At 52.2% G+C, this 19,386-nt stretch overlaps 2 protein-coding genes across 4 annotated transcripts in view; one reads left to right on the forward strand and one right to left on the reverse strand.

Annotated features, from left to right (window-relative positions):
* PITPNM3 (PITPNM family member 3) overlaps positions 1-10,656 on the forward strand; it is an 89,163-nt gene extending 78,507 nt beyond the window's left edge. For both annotated transcript variants that reach the window (XM_039886478.1, XM_039886479.1), the window contains 3 exons: positions 1,279-1,462; positions 4,915-5,043; positions 6,525-10,656. In XM_039886478.1, the coding sequence (XP_039742412.1) occupies positions 1,279-1,462; positions 4,915-5,043; positions 6,525-6,827 (616 nt within the window). In that variant the 3' untranslated portion in view covers positions 6,828-10,656. The remainder of the gene's footprint in view (positions 1-1,278; positions 1,463-4,914; positions 5,044-6,524) is intronic.
* Positions 10,657-10,827: 171 nt separating this feature from the next.
* PIMREG (PICALM interacting mitotic regulator) lies at positions 10,828-16,167 on the reverse strand. Of its 2 annotated transcripts, XM_039886483.1 has the most exons (6): positions 15,943-16,087; positions 15,095-15,423; positions 13,152-13,447; positions 12,544-12,639; positions 11,865-11,914; positions 10,828-11,531 (listed from the first exon to the last, which is right to left on the reverse strand). In XM_039886483.1, exons 2-5 carry the CDS (start codon positions 15,386-15,388, stop codon positions 11,881-11,883), a joined length of 720 nt encoding a protein of 239 aa, XP_039742417.1. In that variant the 5' UTR covers positions 15,389-15,423; positions 15,943-16,087; the 3' UTR covers positions 10,828-11,531; positions 11,865-11,880. The 2 variants fall into 2 exon arrangements, with proteins under 2 accessions (XP_039742417.1, XP_039742418.1); XM_039886484.1 differs by lacking the exon at positions 15,095-15,423 and having other exon boundaries at positions 15,943-16,167.
* Between the last annotated feature and the right edge of the window lie 3,219 nt (positions 16,168-19,386).

The raw sequence follows: 19,386 nt of genomic DNA on the forward strand, positions 1-19,386 counted from the left end.
ATCAGAAACAGCTTTTTGTCATCACAGATCACTGGACCACACCTTAGAACTAACCAGAATCTCTGAGAGCGACACCTGGGCCTCTGTCTTGTTACAAAACCTCTCTAAATCTCTTAGATCATCTTCCAGGTTTGAAACCCCCCAATCTATAGTGGCCAGTTGGTGGCTAGTGCTACAAAAGCTCTACTTTACATTGGTCTTGGGCAGGCTTGATCTCATCTCAGGGGTCAGCCTGATGCCATGTAAAGTCAGCTGTGAGGGCACAGAGAAGAGGCTGTTTCTGTTTGGGAAGCAGGGAAGGCTTCCTGAAGGAAGGAGCCTGGAAATATGGGAGGATAGGAACATAAGATGCAGCCATGATGGCTGTCTAAGGGAGGAGTCTGCAACAGAAGAGCACAGGGCTTCTCTGGGACAGCCAAGCAGCTCTTTGTGACTGAGGGGGAGGCCAAGTTCAAGGGCACAGCATGGAGAGCCTCTAGTGCAGACAGGCCTTGTGACTTCAGGGCACTGAGGAGCCAGGAATAGGTTTAGGCAAAGAAGTAGTGAAGTTATATTTGTGATTTACAGACATCACTGTGAAAACAGTATAGGGGTTGATAGTAAAGCAACTGTATAGAGCACAGCATGCCAGGCATGTTTGAGATTAATTAATTTTATCCATGGGATGACCTCTGCAGTAGTTGCTATTATTATCCTCATTTTGCAGATGGAGAAACTGAAACGCTGGGGTTTAAGTAACCTGGCCGACATTGCATGGCCCAGGTTAGATTGGTGTTGGGGGGACTGGAGGCAAAAAGGCCTCCCAGAAGGCTCTTGCAGTGGTTCAGGTGAGAGACAGGGCCTGAAGTAAGGCTGAGAAATGGATTAAAGTGAGAGTGTAAAGATCTTTCCTGGTGGAATGAAAGGCTGGTTCACTGGTTGGAAGAGAGAGGGGCGGTGGAGGGAAATGAGAAGAATCGAAGGTGGCTTGTCTTTGGCTCCGGAAACTTGAGTGATGATGGCAGCAGCATGGAGATGGGGACATGAACAGAGGCAGCAGGAGTGGAGGTATCAGTGGGCTGTGGGCATGCGGGTCTATGGGCCATCCAGGAGAGAAATCCAGGACTCACAGGGCTCAACCAGGAGGATGAATTTGGGGGTCCCCCTGGTTTTCTCCAGTGTTCCTCTGAGTAGCCCCTCTGGCTTCTCAGGAGGGCAGCAGGTAGGGAAGGCCACTGGGCAGCAGGTGGCTTGAGCAGGGCTGGGGCTGGGCTGGACCCTGCAATGCTGTCTCACCAGGCATTGGCAAGACCTGGGCTACATGATCCTCTATATCACGGGGCGGCCGGACATGCAGAAGCAGCGGGTGGTGTCATGGCTGTCCCAGCACAACTTCCCACAGGGCATGATCTTCTTCTCTGATGGGCTGGTGCACGACCCACTGCGGCAGAAAGCCATCTTCCTCCGCAACCTCGTGCAGGAGGTGAGTTTCTGGCCCTGAGGCGGGGCTTTGGCCTGAGAGGGGATGAGACCTCCAGGACCGTCCTCCACACTCCTCTCCTCCTTCCTCAACCTGGTGGGGCCTCATCCATGTGCCCTGCCATCTCCCACTGTGCAAGTGGATACCCAGTTTGCAAAGCACATCCACGTGGGTCTAACTGGGTCCTTTTACAGCCCTGTGAGGTAGATATTATTATTCTCAGTGAGAGATGAGAAAGGCGAGCCTCACTGACTTGTCCAAGATCTCAGAGTCAGACTTTCATCTTTTATCTCCTGACCCTAAAGCCTGCACTCTTGTCTCTGCATTTGGTTATTCGTTCAACAGAAACCTAGGTGCCTATTATGTCCTAGGTCTAGGGGCCACACAGAGACAAACAGAATGTGGGGCATGCTCTCCAGAGCTTTGACCTAGAGCTGGGGTTTGGTTCTCACAGTATGTTCCCAGGACCCACAGCACAGTACTCCTGGGAGCTCATTAGAAATGCAATTCTCTGGCCTCGCTTCAGACCTAGTGAATCAGAAACTCTGGGAGGGGCCCAGCAATCTGTGTTTTAACAAACTCTCCAGGGGATTCTGATGTTTACAAAGTTCTGAGGACTGCTGATCTGGAGCAAGGATTGACAAACTATGGCCCGAGGGCTAAATATGGCCCACAGCCTTTTTTTTATATGATCCGTGAGCTACAAATGGTTTTTATACTTTTAAATGATTGGCTGAAAAGTCAAAAGGAGAATAGTACTTCCTGACATGTGGAAGTTATATGAAACTCAAATTTCAGTGTCCATAAATAAAGTTTTATTGAAACGTAGCCAAGCTCATTTGCTATGAATCGTCTATGGCTGCTTTTGGGCTACAATGGAACAGTTGAGTTGTTGCGACAGAGTGCAAAGCCTAAAATCTATATTATCTGGTCTTTCACATAAAAAGTCTACCAATCTCTGATCTAGAGGAAGAAACACATGTGAATGGACAATTTACTGGTGGGTAATTAGAAAAGGCCTATTGGCAAACCGAGGAGAAAGGGCTGGGGAGACCAGGGAAAGCTTCTAGGAGGTGGTAACTTTTGAGCAGAGTTTTGGAGCATGAATATGAATTTGTCAGGTGGCCAAAGAATCAGCAGAATCGTACTGAGGTACGAAAGAGCCTGGGACAATCTCAGAGCTGCGGACGTTAGGGATGGGGGTGTGTAGGGTCAGACCCAAGTCAAGTGGGAGCTGAGGCCCTGGAGGTCATCAAGGACCTGGGCTTGGCAGGCCTTGAAAAACTTGGAAACCAGGCAAAGACCATGAACTCTGCTGAGGGCAGTGAGGAGCCATGGAAGAGCTTAACACAGGGGAGTGGCAGTGTCTAATTTGGGTTGTAGAAAGAGTTTTTTTTTTTTTCCCCAGTGGCTGTGTGGAGAACAGATTGGTAGGAGAAATGAGAGGCTAGTTAAGGAGGTCAATTAAGAGGCTGTTGCCCAAACAAGAGACAGGAATCCAGGTGGTGGCCATGGATAGAGAAAAAGAATGGGTGAATGAGGAGATAGAATTGTCAGGTCTCAGTGATGGTTGGATGGAGGGAGTGAGGAGCTCTCAGATGTCCATCTTGGGTGACCAGGAGGGATGGAGGTGCTACTAACCTTACCGTGGTCTCCATGGAGGCAGAGCTTGTGTCTGTTTTGTCACTAATATATCTCTGGCATCTGGAGCAATGATGGCACACAGTAGGCACTCCATAAACCTTAGTAGAATGAATGAGTGAATGGATGAAATGAGAAAGGACACAGAGGAGGACCAGGCTGGAAGAAGATGAGCTCATGTGTGGACACATCAGGGCTGGAATGGCCATGGGACATGAGTCATTTCAGCCCCAGCTGAAGCAGGTCAGTGAAGCCACAGGAGGGGGCGAGAAGAGGCTGCACTGGGTCCCCGACAGCAGGAAGAGGAGCCAGCTGAGGAACCAGAGAGAGCCAGATGGGGAGGAGACCAGGAGAGAGAAGTTTCCTTGTGTCAGGGAGGAGAGGGTTTCCAGAAGGAGAGTGTTTTTCTTGTAAAGATGTGTGGTTTGGTGAGAAATGTTCTCGTGATGAAAACTGGACACTGATGACCTTGGTGAGGAAGGGACACCTCAGAGGGTCAGGGGGTCAGAAGCAGTGGGGTGAGGAGCCGAGAAAGTAGGTCTTGGCTCTGATGGGTAGTATGAGTGGGAGTGGACTTGCTGGATTGAAGTTGTGGGAATGAGCTAGGGCATACTGGGAGGCAGGACAGGGTAGGACAAAGAGGCTGCTCCTTTCTCTGAGCTAAAGGCAGTCTGGGAACAAAGCAACCAATGAAGAGAGGGCCAGTGGACTGAGGAAGCCCTCTTTTTGGTTCAACTCCCAAGACAAAGTCACCCACAGGACAGGATAGCAGCAGCTCAGGGAGGGAAGTAAAAATTGGGAAATGTTTTTATCTTAGGGAGGTGGATCAGGAAGATTATGTGGGGCCAGAGCTGTGTTTCTCCAGCAGCTCTTAGTTGTCAGCATATAGAATTGGAAAAGGTGGGAGTGGAGAAATTCCAGGCTGAGGTATGGCCAAGTGAGTGTGGGAGGAGGGTGAAGGGCTGTCTCCAAGGTGGAGGCCAGAGAACACGGGGAGGCCACAGGGAGCGCAGGTGGGGTGAGGAGCACGTGCGGCAGGAGGGGTGTGCAGAAAACAAAGGTGTGGATGAGGCTGGAGAAGAGTCTGTAAAAGACTTTGGGAGATAGGAGTGGGGTTAGCCTGGGAAAGCGGATGTTCTGAGTTCAGAGGGGATAGTTCTGGGTTCAGTCCTGGAGGTGGCAGCCACTGACCTTAAAGAAAGCAAGACATGGAGAGGCTCAGGTGGTTGGTGGATCATCCATGTGGACAGGAAGTCATCCCAGTGATGATGGGACTTAGGAGGAAGAAAAGCTGAGACCCAAAAGTCTCTAGCGAACTTGGAGGGAGGGAGGGTGGAGAAAAGGAGGTGACGTTGGTGGGGGCTCAGAGTGAGGAGCAGCAGGATGGTGAGCATTTCAAAGGAGGAAGTGGTTTCATACCAGTGGGATAGGTGAGGATCTGGAGGTGACACTGGCGTGAGGAAGAGCTGGGCAAGTCTCTTAATTGGGATGAGGTTTCTCAGGAGGACATCATACCAGCCAGCACCAGGGAGTGGCCAAATGGCGTGCTATAGTCTGATGTGGTGTGGATGGCACAGGATCAGAGGCCAGACAGAACTGGCTACAGTCTTGGCCCTCAGTTTCCCTGTCCACAGAGGAGTTTTGCCCAGTTGTTACAGAACCTATTAATAGTGCTGACTCCATGACTTGGAGTCTATCAGTGTGCATATAAAGGGTCCTCAGGTAGGGGCTCCCTTGGGAGGGAGCTAGGAATCTTTTGGGGGGAATAGTTTGACTTGGCCCCCTCTCCTACCGTGAACTGCCTTGTGTTCCAGTGCTTCATCAAAATCAGCGCTGCCTATGGCTCCACGAAGGACATCTCTGTCTACAGTGTGCTGGGCCTGCCACCCTCCCAGATCTTCATTGTGGGCCGGCCCACCAAGAAGTACCAAACCCAGTGCCAGGTGGGTGGATGCTGGGCTGGGGGCAGGGACTGGTAAAGGGTGGGGGGGTAGGCGGTTCATTCCTTTATTTGCTCATTCCTTCATTTACTCATTTATTCATTCACTCAACAAATACTACTGGGCCAGGCTTGTGTTGGAAGCAGGGGATAGTCCCCAGTGGAATCGGATGTCATGCCATCCAGTCTAGTGGGTGATGGAAAAATTTGCAGACAATGACAGTGCAGTGTGGCAAGAACCATAATGAATGATAGAGAGCACAGAGAATTGTGGGGCCTCAGCCAGGAGCAGCTAAGCTGGACTCAGTCAGGGTAAGGCTGGTTTTGGGGAGTTTAAAGGAACTATCCAGGAGGTTGGAGGAGCATTTGTGACAGAGATAGCAGCAAAAGCAAAGGTCAGGAGGTGACAGAGAACATGCATTTCTGGGAGCTACATGTGACTCAGCCTGGCTGAGTGTGATGTGGGAGTGTGAGAGTGGGCTTGGGGGCTAGAGTAGCAGTGCATCACCATGGCCTGTGTGCCTTGCCAAGTTGGGACTCTACGTCTTCAGATTGCATTTGTGATTCAGAGAGATCCCTCAGGCGGCAGGTAGAAGGCAGATGGAGGAAAGTGGTGGCAGGGTGGTGGCAGGGAGGAGTGAAGGCAGAGGGTCTGAGAGGTATTTATAGGCAGGTTGGATTGGTAATGAACGGATCCAACGTGTGGGACGAAGAAAAGGGAAACCCGAGAGGAAGCGGCAAGATGGTGAGCATCTCAGAGGAAGAGGTGGTTTCATCTGGAGGGGTAGGTAAAGCTCTGGAGGTGGCACTGGACTATATCGTCTTGGTGATGGAGTGCCATTACCAAGGGAAGGGAAGGTGATGATCTCCTTTTGGAGCATGCTGAGTGTGAGGTGTCTGACAGTGATCAGCAGATGGAGGTTCAGAAGATGGAGGGACCTCAGAGTGGGGACTGGGAGAGCAGTGTTGATCTGAAACTCTAAATTTGCTCACAGATCATGTGGAGATCTTGTTTAAGTGCAGATTCTGAAGGCCTGGGTTGGGGCCTAACAAGGGTCCAGGTGCTGCTGCTGCTGACCCAGGGACCAGACTTTGAGTAGCAAGCTGAGGACACAGTGAGAGGGATGGGCAAGAAGGGCAGCTGTGGGGTCAGAAAATGTCAAAATTCCATGGGGTAGAAGGTGGATGGTGCAAGAGACTTAACGTTTTGGGATTGTAATGAAGGTGACAAAGATGGAAGTTTCACACCCATCAAGAATCTAGAGAACTCGAGTTGGTCACGGGTACAGATAGGCGAGCTCAGCTGTCCAAAGCAGAATGGGGAAACTTAAATGGTAATGAGTTTCTCGTTTCCTGGAGGTTCCATGGAGAAGCTAGAGACCCCATGGTAGGGTTTTAGGGTGGAGGAAGGGTGATGGTGGCGGGGGGGTACAGAACAGGGGCCTGTGTGCCACCCTGCCGTGCTGAATCCTGTCCCCTCCGCAGTTCCTGAGCGAAGGCTACGCTGCACACCTGGCGGCACTGGAGGCCAGCCACCGCTCGCGCCCCAAGAAGAATAACTCGCGCATGATCCTGCGTAAGGGCAGCTTCGGCCTGCACGCGCAGCCGGACTTCCTGCGCAAGCGCAACCACCTGCGTAGGACCATGTCGGTGCAGCAGCCAGACCCGCCCACCAACCCCAAGCCCGAGCGCGCCCAGAGCCAGCCAGAGTCTGACAAGGACCACGAGCGCCCCCTGCCTGCGCTCAGCTGGGCACGTGGGCCCCCCAAGTTCGAGTCGGTGCCCTGAGGGCCAGGCTGTGCGTGGAGTAGGGGGGCACTACTAAGCTGCCTGAGGGGACGGAGAGCTGCCTTCTCCCCGGCACAGGCCTTTTCCTGCTTTTTCCCTCCCGTGTCTGTCCAGCAGTGTCCGACCACAGCGGGGAGGGATCCTGCCCGGCCTTGGGGGGCTCCCTAGGCTTCCAGGGGGTGAGATCCCGGGTCTTAGTGCAGCCGCTGCTGCCACCCCTGTACCTGCGACTTCAAGCCCAAGGAAGGGTTGATGTCTGTGTAATCCTGGGGGTAGGCCTGCCTGGAGGTGGAGTGTTTGACAAAGATGACCAGCTCTCTGAGTTTGTGAGGCCTCCACAGCAATGCTAGACAGGCCCTAAAGGGAGAAGCCCCCAGACCAAGGATCGACAGCCGCTGGCAGGTACAGCTGATTGGCTGTCTGGTGGAGGGGCTAGTGGCATTTGTGCCTGCCTTCCCTGTGACATCCTGGGTTACCATCTTGGGCCTGGCCTCCTGTGGCAAAGCGGCCACTTTCTGGGAGAGGATGTCCCTGGGGCTCATCCTGTGTTCAGGTGTCTGTCCATGGCCCTTGGCAGGTGGGGTCTGGTGCTGATGGTGTGTCTTCCTGCAGCTGTTCACGTTCCCCCTTCTTGTCCTCAGTATCTTCACTATTCTCCCGTGGCCCTGGAGGACAGTTGTTACTCTTCCCAGAGTCCTGCCTGGTGCCCTGCCTTGTGAGGCTTCCACTTTGGGCTCTGGCCTAGCTGGGCTAGCTGTGAGCCCTTGAGCCAGTAGCTGGCCCTCTCTGGGCCCTGCCTTGCTTAAATAATTGAGGGATCTCAGCTGAGATAGGTGTGAGTTTTTGACTCCTATGCTGTCCCATACTTCTGCCTTCTGAGGCTTTTCAGGTCTAAGAGCCCCTCTGAGTGCCCAGTGACCTATATCGGCCCCACAGTCTGGGAGCGGAGCTCTGGGAGCAGCTCTTGCCCCACTACTTCAAAGGAAGCCCCTGGGGTTGGGGGAAGGGGTCCCTGCTCCATGGAGACATTTGCTTTGCACTGATGCCCAAACACGGTGTCCCAGGGAGAGAGACATCCTCCCAGAGGGCAATGATCTGGCTACTCCTTCCCAGCTCTGCCCAGACTGGCTCCGGAAAAGGCATAGAGCTGAGATCCCAGAGTTCTGGGGGCGGGGTTCATGTAGTTTTGGCTCAAACTGTTGTATTCTCTCCCCTTCTTCCTGCCACTCAGCTTGGTTTGGTGCCCATAACCTCCTGTTGGGTCATCCCCTGAGGTTGGCAGGGTGTGGCTCTCCTGGGGCCCCTCAAAGCCCACGCCGGCCCTTGTGCTGCGGGGCCCCTGGCCTGGGCGTTGGTCTCCTGCACTCTCACCCCCACTCTCTGGCCCAGGCCCACACCTGTGTGGGGCTACCTGGGCTTGCCTCTGAGCCCTGGCAGGCTGTCACTGAGGCTGGTCCAGCTCTTTCAGCCAGGGCTCTGTGTCAGGGCCTCGGCTGCCCCGGGGCCCGGACAAATGTATACACAGCAGGCACCTGTGTCAGCTCAGTGCCGCTTCTGCTCAATGTCTACCTCTTGCAGTTCCCATGTGGCCAGTGTCTTCCCCAACTGCAGCTGCTGGTGGGGGCGGCTGGCACCACCGGCAAACCAGGCACCCTGCTAGGGCCGGAGGGGTCCAGGCCCCCAGCCCCCACCCTGCTCTTTCTACTAGAAATGTGTCTTCTGCCAGCTCCTGCCACATCCACCCAACCTGTCAGCTCTCTTCTCCACTTTCAGCCCTACATCTGCATTTAAGCAGCACTGAGCTGCAGGCAAGTCTGTTGGGAAGGAGTGATCACCCTCAGCTTCCTCTCTGGTCCTGCCTCCTGGTGGTTCACATTCCTCCTTTCACATGTCATCATTCATGGCTCTCCATAAGGCCCCAGCTCATGTGGCATGGCCGCCTCCACCTTAATCCTTCTTTTCCTTCCCAGAATATACCCTGAATTAAACTTGGGCAGACTTAGTCTGATTCTCTACCATCTCCTTTTTGCAGAAGCCACTGATGTATTACTCTCAAATAATTATCATGAGATACTTCTCCCCAAGTTCGATTCCCTCTACCCTTTCTGAGAACCCCAAGCTTGGAGCAGGAGAGAGAAAGCATGCCGGGCCCCTGGGGAATGTGGAATCGGAACAAGGTTCTGTGGTTCTGGGGGACCAAGCTGGGACATGAGACCCAGCAGGGGGGCTACCACTCCTTCCTTTCCGGAGCTCCCGGTTGGGGCTCTGATGACTCACATCTGAGATGCTGAAGGTGTACAGTGAGATATTGTGAACACACGTTCTAGGAGCTTTAGTTGGTGTGTGACTGTGTGTATATGCGGTTCTGTGTGGTGACCAGACTCAGATAATGAAGGTTTCAGTACTGCTTTCCTGGCAACTTTGTAACTAATATGCACTTTCTCTACTAGTGGTTTGTTCAGTTGTGTCTGTCCAGTTACGTTGGAGAAAAAACAAAGAACCAAGTCCTGTTGTTCTCTGGAGGCGGGGGCCGCTGCCTCTTCCAGAGTAGTTCTGTGACCCAAGTCTGGCTGTTTTCTAGAGAATCCATCTAGCTTCAGGTGTGCCTGCTCCTCAGGAGCTGGAAAACAGATTTTCCTGCCTGACCAAAGCTCTGTTTCTTGCATAGCCTGTTTGTTTTTCCCAGTCTGGTGGCTGTCTTGACAGAGGGCCTGTCTGCCGCCTTCCTCTCTCTTTGCCCTGTTGGGAGTTCAGGGTGCACCCACAACTGGCACCTGGGTTTTTTCTAAAGAGCTTGACTCCTCCCTTAGGCTCCACAAAATATTTTGAAAATAAAGAAGACTTTTCATGCATTTGAATGAATGCCCCTCTTGCCTGGATGCTGGGCCAGAGAAAACAAACATGTTTAAACCCTAGTATTCCAGATTACTGGGAGGCGGGCTCTCTGAAAGAGGGGAGGCTGAGTCTCATGGCTTTTAAACTCCTTTTACTACTCTGGAGTCCATACCCACACCCAGAAGTGTCCTGCTGACAAAACGTGGCACCAATTTTTCAATGAAAGCTGGACCTGAGGCAGAGTCCAGAGGTGGTGCGGTTTTGCACGGACACTCTCTAACCCAGTGCAGGTGTGGCCCTACCCCGGAAGGGTGCCCTGACTGCGAAGGAGCCTTGCAGCTGACCCCGCCTTAAACAACTTTTCCACCGAATCCCGGGGGTTTGGGTGCCAAGTGCTCTGGAAACCTATTCTCTTTGGCTCAGCCAAAAGAAAAGTCACCTCCCTCCTTCTGCTCCCTCTGGGCTTGGGGGAGCTTCCTTAAAAATCATAGTTAGGGTTAAGTCCGAGCAGCAAGGCTTGGTCTGGGTCCTGCTCTCTTTGCTGAGGAAACAACAGAGTGATTGGGAGAAATATCAGTTGGATCCCACTCTCCTTGGGAAAAGGAGAGGCAGTTGACACCAAGGAAGGGCAGGACAGGAGGGCAGCTTGCTCGTGGGGACCCCCACCCTCGGACCCCGCTGTCATTTTCTATTTGTTTACTTGGTGGTGGCAGCCTGTCTGATCTTGTCTGTGATCTGACTGTTCCTAAGTGTGTAACTCTCAGTATTATCTGTGGTGGATGGTTCTGTGGTGAAAAAGGTTTATTATATTACTCATGGCTGCCTTGTACAAAATCCGTTAGGAAAGCAAATGTAAAATATCAGATTTCTAACAAGACAAAAACAGCATTATGGAGTTAAAAAGATTTTTAACAACTGGTGTTGATTTTGATGTGAGCTGGTTTTTAACTCTCAAACATTGTCACTTAAATAAAAACCTTATTTGCCTTTAAAATGTGCTTTGCTCTGAACAAAGCTGAGAAAACTTTCCCATTACTTCTGTTCTCCCTGAGCTGGGGGCAGGCTGTCTTGGAGTGGGGATGAACTAGGGCAATAAAGCCTAGCCCCAAACCACAGACCTATGGCCCAGAATGGCATGAGGGATGGCAGTGACAGAGAAGAGATGTCAAATACAGAAAGAGACTTTATTATAATAGAGAAAGTAATGTTATCTAGGAAAGTTACACACTGGTTTCTTTCTAATGAAATGACAAAGCAGATTTTTTAAATAATTTACAAAGGGCAGAAATTGCTGCCGAGCAGAGCTACCCCTCCTTGCACACCCACAGCGCCCTGTGCTAAGCATATAAATAGGTACCCGTGGGCCCAGGGTCTCAGAGCCCGGAAATCCCTCCTATCCCTTCTTCCAGAGCAGGGACAGGAGCTGGTTCCAAGAGCCTCAGCACTGGTGACAGAGGGGGTGACTCCCTGCAGCCCTCACTCCTGGGCACATAGCTCAGCCCTCTCGAGCATCTTCTGGAGCCTGCGCTTCACATTGCAAACAAGGCAATAATCACAAGGCTCGGGTGTGCGGTGTATTTCAGAGCCCAAAAGGGGATAGGATGAACAATCCTCCACCCCTCTCAGGTCTCCCGAGTCACTCTCGGGCTACGGCTGATGGTCACTGGTGGGCCCAGATGTGGCAGGAGCCAGAGAGCAGAGGCGCCAGGGCAGCCCCTACCTGGGCCCTTGTTAGTTGGGTCTTTGTTAGTTGGGTCCTTGTTAGCAGCGGCCCAGGGGCGCCGTCGACTCTCGGGGACTTCTTCCAGGAACTCACGGGGAGGCACGGATCCTGGGCGTGGGGGCGTGAGGGTCAGGTATGGCTTGCTCCTGTAAGACAGAGTTCCTTTCATGCCCTTCACTGTGCTCAAGCAGGGGAAGTATGGGAACTGTAGCCTTCTCTGCAAAATGAGGAGCTGAAAGGTGGCTCTAGCTACTTGGGGCCCCGGTATGCTCAGTTTGTGATGGGATCAGTGAGGTCAGAAGCTCTGGCTCCGAGTAGGTAGGAAGACTGCACACTTTCTTCTCTGCTGGGCCCATCATTTTTGTGGGTTTTTGCAGAAAAGACTAAGTTCTTTAACATGCCTCCAAATATGCGTATGAGCTCATGCATGAAAAGGAGGAGGAGGACACTGAGAAAGATGCTCAGGAGGAGGGCATTACCTGAAGGGCACTATCCTCAGTCACGGAGGAGAGAAATGGTCATGTCGCCGCTAGAGATGGGAAAGCAGGAGAGACAAATGCCGTTGGGTGCTGCAGGCTCTAAGGGGCCCTCCCAGCCTAGACTAGGCAAAACCAGACCTGGAAACGTGGTAGGAACATGGCCCATTTGGCATACAGTCAAGGCTGGCAGGGACCTACCTAAGAGCCCATTACAGCCATGAACAAATGGCCCCAAGTGAGGGCAGCTCCAGGCCCAGGCCCTGTCCTTAAGATAGGGTCTCGAGCAGATAGATCTGGAACTGCATAGTAGCCATGCAGCTTTTTCCAAGTCTGTGGGCAGGCAGGGCATAAAGGAGCCATGGGGAGTGTTGGAGGGAGGGGAAGTCTTTCAAGAACCTGGTACCCAGCCTGGTGAGGTTCCAGGCGATACACAAATGTGGGGGCCCAAGGCCCAGGCGGCCATGTAGAGCCAGTGTTTACCCTTAACTGTCACCCGAATCTAAGTCTTTGATCCCCTCTCATATTGCAGAAGAGGAGACTGAGACTCAGAGAAGGGGAGGGACTGGCTAGGGTCACACGGTGGGCCAGAGCCAGACCTAGAGGCCTACCTAAAAATATAGCATAGCTCAAGGGGGACCCTCCTGGCCATTTCTCTTTGTAGCATGGGATGCCAACTCACCTATCTTCTGCCACAATGGCCTCATTCAGCTCTTGAGACAGCTTCTGGAGATGCTGGATTCCTGCCCCCACCGGCTCTAGGTCACTGTCAGATTCACTGAACAGAAGGAAAAGCCGCAGGCACCAGTAACTAGTTGGAAACCTATGGCAGAGCCCCTCCCAACCCAGCATGGCAGCCTGGGGCCATATGGGGATGGTCATCACCCCAGACCCTCCTTCCAAGAAGTGACATCAGAGTGACTTTGAGCAGCTGGCAGAGAACAGATGGATCAAAGTTCAGGAGGCCAAGGTCAAGGGCAGTTGATCTTGCAGACAGGTGAGCCCTGCTGTTTCCCACTTGAGTCTCAGCCTCCAGATGACTTCAAAACTGGCTTTTGGGCTCACTAGGAGGCTTAGGGGAGTGTGATACGGGCAGAGCTAAGCTCACCTCTTCCTTTCACAGAGGAGGAAACTAGAGCCCTAAAGGTCTTCCCCAGGTCTCCAACTAGTGGAGGACAGAACATGAATGTGACTCAGTTCAGGGTGCCCTGCCTCCATGGAGCCCCAGAAGGGGCTCAGAAACCCCTGAGGCCTGTTAGTGTTTTGGGGGAAGGACACTTTTCCACTTACCTGGGGGAACAGAGGGGATCCATAGAGGAGTAGGGGCTCCGGAAGGCAGCTTCCCTCCTGGACCGCCTCAGTGGGTGAGCACATGGACCCATCTGAGTGGAGAGGCGGTGACGCTCCCTCTCCCAGGGGCCCAGAGTTGAGCGGACAGGGGCGGTTCCAGAAAGGCGGGTGCTCCTCTGGCTCAGGCTGCGAGCTAGGGGGCTACTGCCCTTCTGTGCCTCTCTCTTCCTCCTCCTGGCTTTCACCTGGGTTTCCACCAGCCACTTGGTTCCACTTTGGCAGGACTCCTGGATTCTCTGAGACAGTTACATGGAAAGGTGAGCACAGACAAGCTAGGGTGACCCATCCTAGTCTCTAAGCCATACTTCCAACCCCTCTATCTATTGGCTGTCCTACACACACAGGCAGCTTTTAGCCTCATGAGTGAGGGATGTGGGTAATGCCATGTGACATAGGTCCACTGCAGGGGACCAGCTCAGAGATCCCAGTGGTCAGCAGCAGACTACTGGCTCGTAGAACCTCTACTTACCTAAGTCCAAACCTTCTTTTGGGACAGGGATTGATCCAGAGACTCAAGGGCAAAGCCTATCTCCCAGGATACCATGAGATAATCTGTCTCTTTGCCTCTGGTCTCACTCTAATCCATTCTCCACATTGGTGCACACAGATCCTTTCAAGGGTAGTTCTGATCATGGCATTCAACTGCTCAATACACTTCTATGGCTCCCCATCACCCACAGGAGCAAGCCCTAACTCTTGGGTCTTTCGCACCAGCTGGGGGACAGCTGTGAAAGCTCTTCCTCAGCTAGACTGTCTTTGCCGTGGCAAACCAGAGTCCAGAGGTTAGAGCAAGACCAGAGATACATTTGGTGAGTTATGTGACCTTGGGCAGGCTACTTCATCCCTGATCCCCGGGGATAAAACAATTGTAGGGCTCTTTCAGACAAGGATTAACATTTGGTTTAGAGACCTCTCTACAAAGGGTCCAGAAACAGCTTCCCCCTCCCACATCTTCAGATTCCCAAGCAGACACCAAGGACAACCTCCCTCCCACCCCCAGTTCTCTCCTCTGAGGTCTATTCACTCACTCTCATGGCCTCTGTCCTTTCTAGATGAACCTCCACACATCTCTATCTCCAGGTTTAAAGATACATCCACTTGGAATGCCCATGGGCACTTCGCACCCAACATATGTGACATTTTTCTGCCAACACATCTCATATGATACAAAACTCTCTCAAGTCTACATTCTGAGTAGCTCTTAGAGTTGTTCATTCCCCTGCAGGGCCAGAACCCGAGGCTCATCATGGGAGAATCTGCTTCTAATCCCTTTCCATCAAGTAGCTAAAGAATAAGTTCTAATATGCTAATTGGATCTGATTCCCACCCAGTTGTAAATTCTTCCCATGCCTCTTGGGAGCATCCAGTGTTTAAACTTAGTATACTAGACCCCCTCCCACTGCCCACCTTGCTCTCTGTTCTCTTGCCATACCCAGACTAAGCTTCTGCTAGCTCTCTTCAGCATTTTGCTCTCTCTCAGGTCTGGGTCTAGATTCACACTATTTCACCTGCCTCATATGCTCCTCATTCTGCCCCTTTCCTGGGTAAATTCCATAAATCACCTCCTCTGGGAAGCCTTCACCAGCTAAGCTTGTTTTTGGTTTACTCCCACCATTAGCCACTTGCTTGCAATTTCCCTTCACAATACATCTTTACCATCTTGTGTTATGAGGATGTTTTCTCCACGACCCTGTTTTTATTCACTCACTCAACTATTTGTTGAGAACCTACTATGTGCCAAGAACTATCTGGGGTGCTGAGGCCACAGCAATGAACAAATCAAAGTCCTTGTCTTCATGAAAGCTATATTCTTGGGGGCTCCTTAGGGCAGCAGTTGTCCAGCACCAAGGAAGCCCTCCATACCAGGACATGGTCAGCATTACCTGGGACATGGCACCCAAGGCGTTTTTAGCTGAGCGAGCTGCAGCCTGGAGGCCCTGCTGCCCTGGCTCAGGGGTTTCCAGGCGTTTCCAGGAGGAACCCGTCCCAAGGTTGAGGCTGACTGCTCTTAGGGGCAGCCTTCTTTGGAAATGTCTGCAGAGAGAGCCCAGGGCGCTGCTGGAGGTCTCCAGATGGCCAACTGCAGGCTGTAACACCTCGTCCTCCTCCAGCTGTTCCCGGTCCTGGTGAGATCGCCTGCGCATGGAGGTCCCCATGCTTGGCCACCGAGAGGCCATCTGCCAGGCCAAGAGTCTGTTCTGTTCACCAGACTCTGGGGGAGGTCAAAAGGCAGATTAGCAAGGCGCCCACCTCCCCATCTCATCTCCAGGCTCCACAGAGACCCTGACTATAGGGGAAGAGATGGAATGGAAGCCCATGGGGTGGAGTGGAGGCACTTGGCAATTCTGGGTGCGGGGAGGAGGATGCTTCTTGAAATAGGGGTCAGCAAGGCCCAGAAAAGGGCAGGGGCTGAACAATGCTAGTCGGTATTTCCTTCTAAAACAGTTATCTTTTCATCTCCGTTGTTTTCTGAGGCGGGGAGGGAGGCAGAGTTAGAAATGGCCCTCGTAGAACCTCAGCACTGGGCCCAGGGTACCATCGGCGGCTCTTTCACAAATTTGCCAACATGCTCCCGCCCAGCCCAGACCCCCTTCGGCTTACCAGACCCCTGATTTCCACCTTGCAATACCGAGACGCCCCACATGCGTGCTCGTCCTAACTAGAACCTTCTCCCCGCGGGGCCCAGGTCCCTTCTGAACAGAAGCCCCACTACTCCTCCGTCCGCACTCACCCAACAACTCCGACGTCGACCAGACGCAGAACACAGCTGCTTCTCGCCCACCCCAGCCGATTTGAAACTCCGCGCAGATCCTCCTCCGACTCTGTCTTCACAGCTTATTGGCTCCGTTTCCGCGTCGCTGTCGCGCCGGGGATCCGATTGGCTCTCTGCTCTAGCGGCTGTGAATTCTGCTCTCGGATTGGCCCGGCCGTCTCCATTCATCCCTCAAGATGCCCCTGGGCTGGGCGCCGGGCGTTGCTGCTCCTTTGTATCTGCGGGTCTCGCCGGCGCCGCCGCCGACGCTGCATTCAGCCACCCGCGCCACCTCCCGGACACCCAACCCCAGGCTGCTGGGGCCCCTCCTCGAACTACAAAGGGTTCTGGCTGGTCTGACTGGGCGGGGCGGAGGCGGGGTCCCGGGACCCCTCTTGTCCGGACGGTTCAGTGGTTTTGTCACAAAGAACTCGGGACCTGGGTTCCCGTGGAGGTTTTGTTTCAGACTTCTCTCTTGACCCTCTGCCTTCATGAGACAAGGCACTGCCCTTCAGTATTCCCCATACTTGCCCCACAATCTGCCCTGGAGAAACCATCCTAAAAGAGGGAACAGATCGTAGTACACCTCCCGCCCCTCTCCAATTAAGCCTCTCTCCCCGGGCCCCACTCCCTGACCCTCTCCTATTTCCAGCTGAATGCCTCCCTCTCTTCCCTTAGCGTCCAAACGAGCTAAAAACAAATTAACAAACAAACATGCTATTTAGAAAGCTCTATCCCCCAAACCCCTTTTACAGAACCTCAAAGCAGCACTGGCCACTCCGCTGTCCCTCGGTGATGGTTTCTTTGCTGCCATCCTCATATGGTCTCCCCTCCATTCCCCCCTCTTTAGCCACTCTTGCATCTGGGCTCCTTAAAGCTCTGTCCTTAGCCTCTTCTTCATCTCTGGGTGATTTCATCCACTTTCCTGGCCTCAGTTACCGCCCCCGCAAACCCCACCCCCGCCTTCGGCACCTTCCTCGTGGTGTGGATGATGAATGGGTAGCGAGGGTATGGCGCACTTACTATGCACCGGGTACCTGTGTTCCAAGCACTTTATGTTATGAACTCATTTGACCCTCAGTGCAGCCTGGGACTAGATAAGGAGGCGAAGGTAAAGAGACCCTGGGTTGGGCCCCAATTTCCCTCAGTTAGTATGTAGCAGGGCCAAGGTTTCAAAGTCTGCCAGTCTGAGGTCAGGGTCCACGTGCCTTACCACCACATCACACTGTCTCTCCTCCATCTGCACCTCTCCCAGACAGGTATATCCAACCATCTCCTGGATACGCAACTCTTCCTGGGTGCTGCAGGAACCTTAAACTAACCCAAAGGACATCTCCCTGGTGTTTCCTTCCAGCCTTCCTCCTCTTTCCCTGTGTCCCCTCTCTTATGTCTTTACAAATACCTACTAGTGTCTGGTAGATTAAACATTATGCTAAAAATGGGCCACAAAGCATTCCTCACTCTCATGGAGCTCAAATCTGGTGTGCGGGAATGGACATTAATGAGTGAAGTAACCAACAATTAATTAATCAAAGAAAATTATGACACGAAAATGGTTATTTAAAGCTGAGACCTAGGGAATAAGTTAACCAAGCAAAGAATGTGTGTGTCTGAATGTGTGTGTTTGTGTTTCTGTGTCTTGCACAGGGAACATCAAGGGGACCAGTACCCAGGTAAGAGACCCAGCATACACATATGTGTAACTGAAATAAATGTTTCCTGAAACAATACTTGACTATGTGTGCACCTTTTGATATTCTACTATTTTTTTTTAATGGCGACAGCTTACTACAGTTATTTTACAATGGCTCACTGCTCTAGTTTGCCTGTTTACCCACCTTGTTTCCCTAGTAGAGTCATTTCCCAAGTGTCAGAAGTGTTTGTTCCCAAGCCTGTTTATGTCAGTAGTATTTGTTATTGTAATTAGAAAGTTTAATTCATGTCCTTTTCCAATAAAATATGAAGGGGTAAAGCAAGAATTGATATTTTTGGGAAAACTAGGTTGAAAGTGTGGGAAAGAGTCAGTGAAGGTGAAACACTTAGACACAGAGTCTCTCGAATTGGATTGTCTTGTCACAGTTGTCTATCAGTGCCTGTCGCAGTGCCTGGCACATCACGGGCATCGATGCAACAGCTTATATTTGTTGAGCCCTCCCCACGTGCATGCTAAGTGCATTTCTTTATTCTGCCTTAATCCTCATGGCAACTCTATGAAGAAGGTACTATTTTTATTCCCATTACAAATGACAGAACAGACTCAGATGGGTGAAGTGTCTTGCCCAGGATGGAGCGGAGAGTCAGAACTGGAACTTAAACCCTGGATGTCTGACTCTAGCACCTGAATTCTTAACCTTTGATTACATGGCCTCGTTAAGCATCAGTGTCGAATGAATGAATGCAGGAAGAGGCCCTCCTTGCTTGGGGCTTTCCAATTGCTTCTATTAGAACTGTAACTGGCAGGCCAGGTGAAGGAAGAGCAGTCTCCATGGTAACGAGAGAAGGAGGAAGAAACATTTTCTTCTGAATGAGAAGGCTCTCTCTCTCTCTGCCTTTCGGGGAATGGTGGAGTGAGGGGGTGGGAAGAGGATGTGCTGAGCTGAGCAGGCTCCTGTTGAGGGGTGCGGGGTGCAGGGGCTCCAGTTCTTCCTTGAAAGGAGAAAAACTAGTCAGTTGTTCCAAGCTGAGGCTTTCTGAGGTTCACCTCCAGCCCTAATCTGCCCTGGGGGCTTCCTGTCCAACAGTAAAGCTTCCACTAGTTTTCTTGGCCTCACAGAACTGTCATTCTGAGGGAAGCAGCAGACATTAAACTGTGCAAAATGCTATGAATGTGAAGTACTAGGGGACTACCGGACGGTATAAGGGGGATAAGGAACCCCACTGGGGGTGGGGGTCAGGGCAGGCTGCCTTTAGCATATGGTACTTTAGCTGAATTAGGGGGACAAAATGAGGGACAAGGTTTTCTCATAGAGGGATCTGCAAAGGCCAATGGTAGGAGGCCAGAGCATTGCCAGGTTCCAGGACCAGAGAAGGCTGAGCGAGATAGAAAGGGCAGGGGCTGGGGTGGCAGAGGCAGGGGCTGCAGGGCTCCTTGGCCAAGGAAGAAGCTTAGAATTTATCCTGAGGGCAGTGGGAAGCTTTGGCTGAATTTGAAGAGGTTAGTTTGGGGGCCAAGTGGTAACTGGGGATTCGTCTAGAGGCTGTGGCCTGAGCACCTCATCCTTCTCAGCAGCAAAACCAAAATCCCTGGTATCAGCTTCAACACCCCCTTTCTCTCACTCCCCCTTGCTTCCCACCTCTGCCAACTGAGGCACAATTGACCAGTTCTACCCCTTCTTGATAACTGCAATCTCTGCATGCCTTTTGACCCTTCTACGAAGGGAAGCAATTGAAAGAGTGGGAGCGTTGTAAATGTGAGACATGATT

This window comes from Pteropus medius, unplaced genomic scaffold, assembly GCF_902729225.1.
Source record: "Pteropus medius unplaced genomic scaffold, Ma_sr-lr_union100, whole genome shotgun sequence".
Taxonomy (NCBI): Eukaryota; Metazoa; Chordata; class Mammalia; order Chiroptera; family Pteropodidae; genus Pteropus; species Pteropus medius.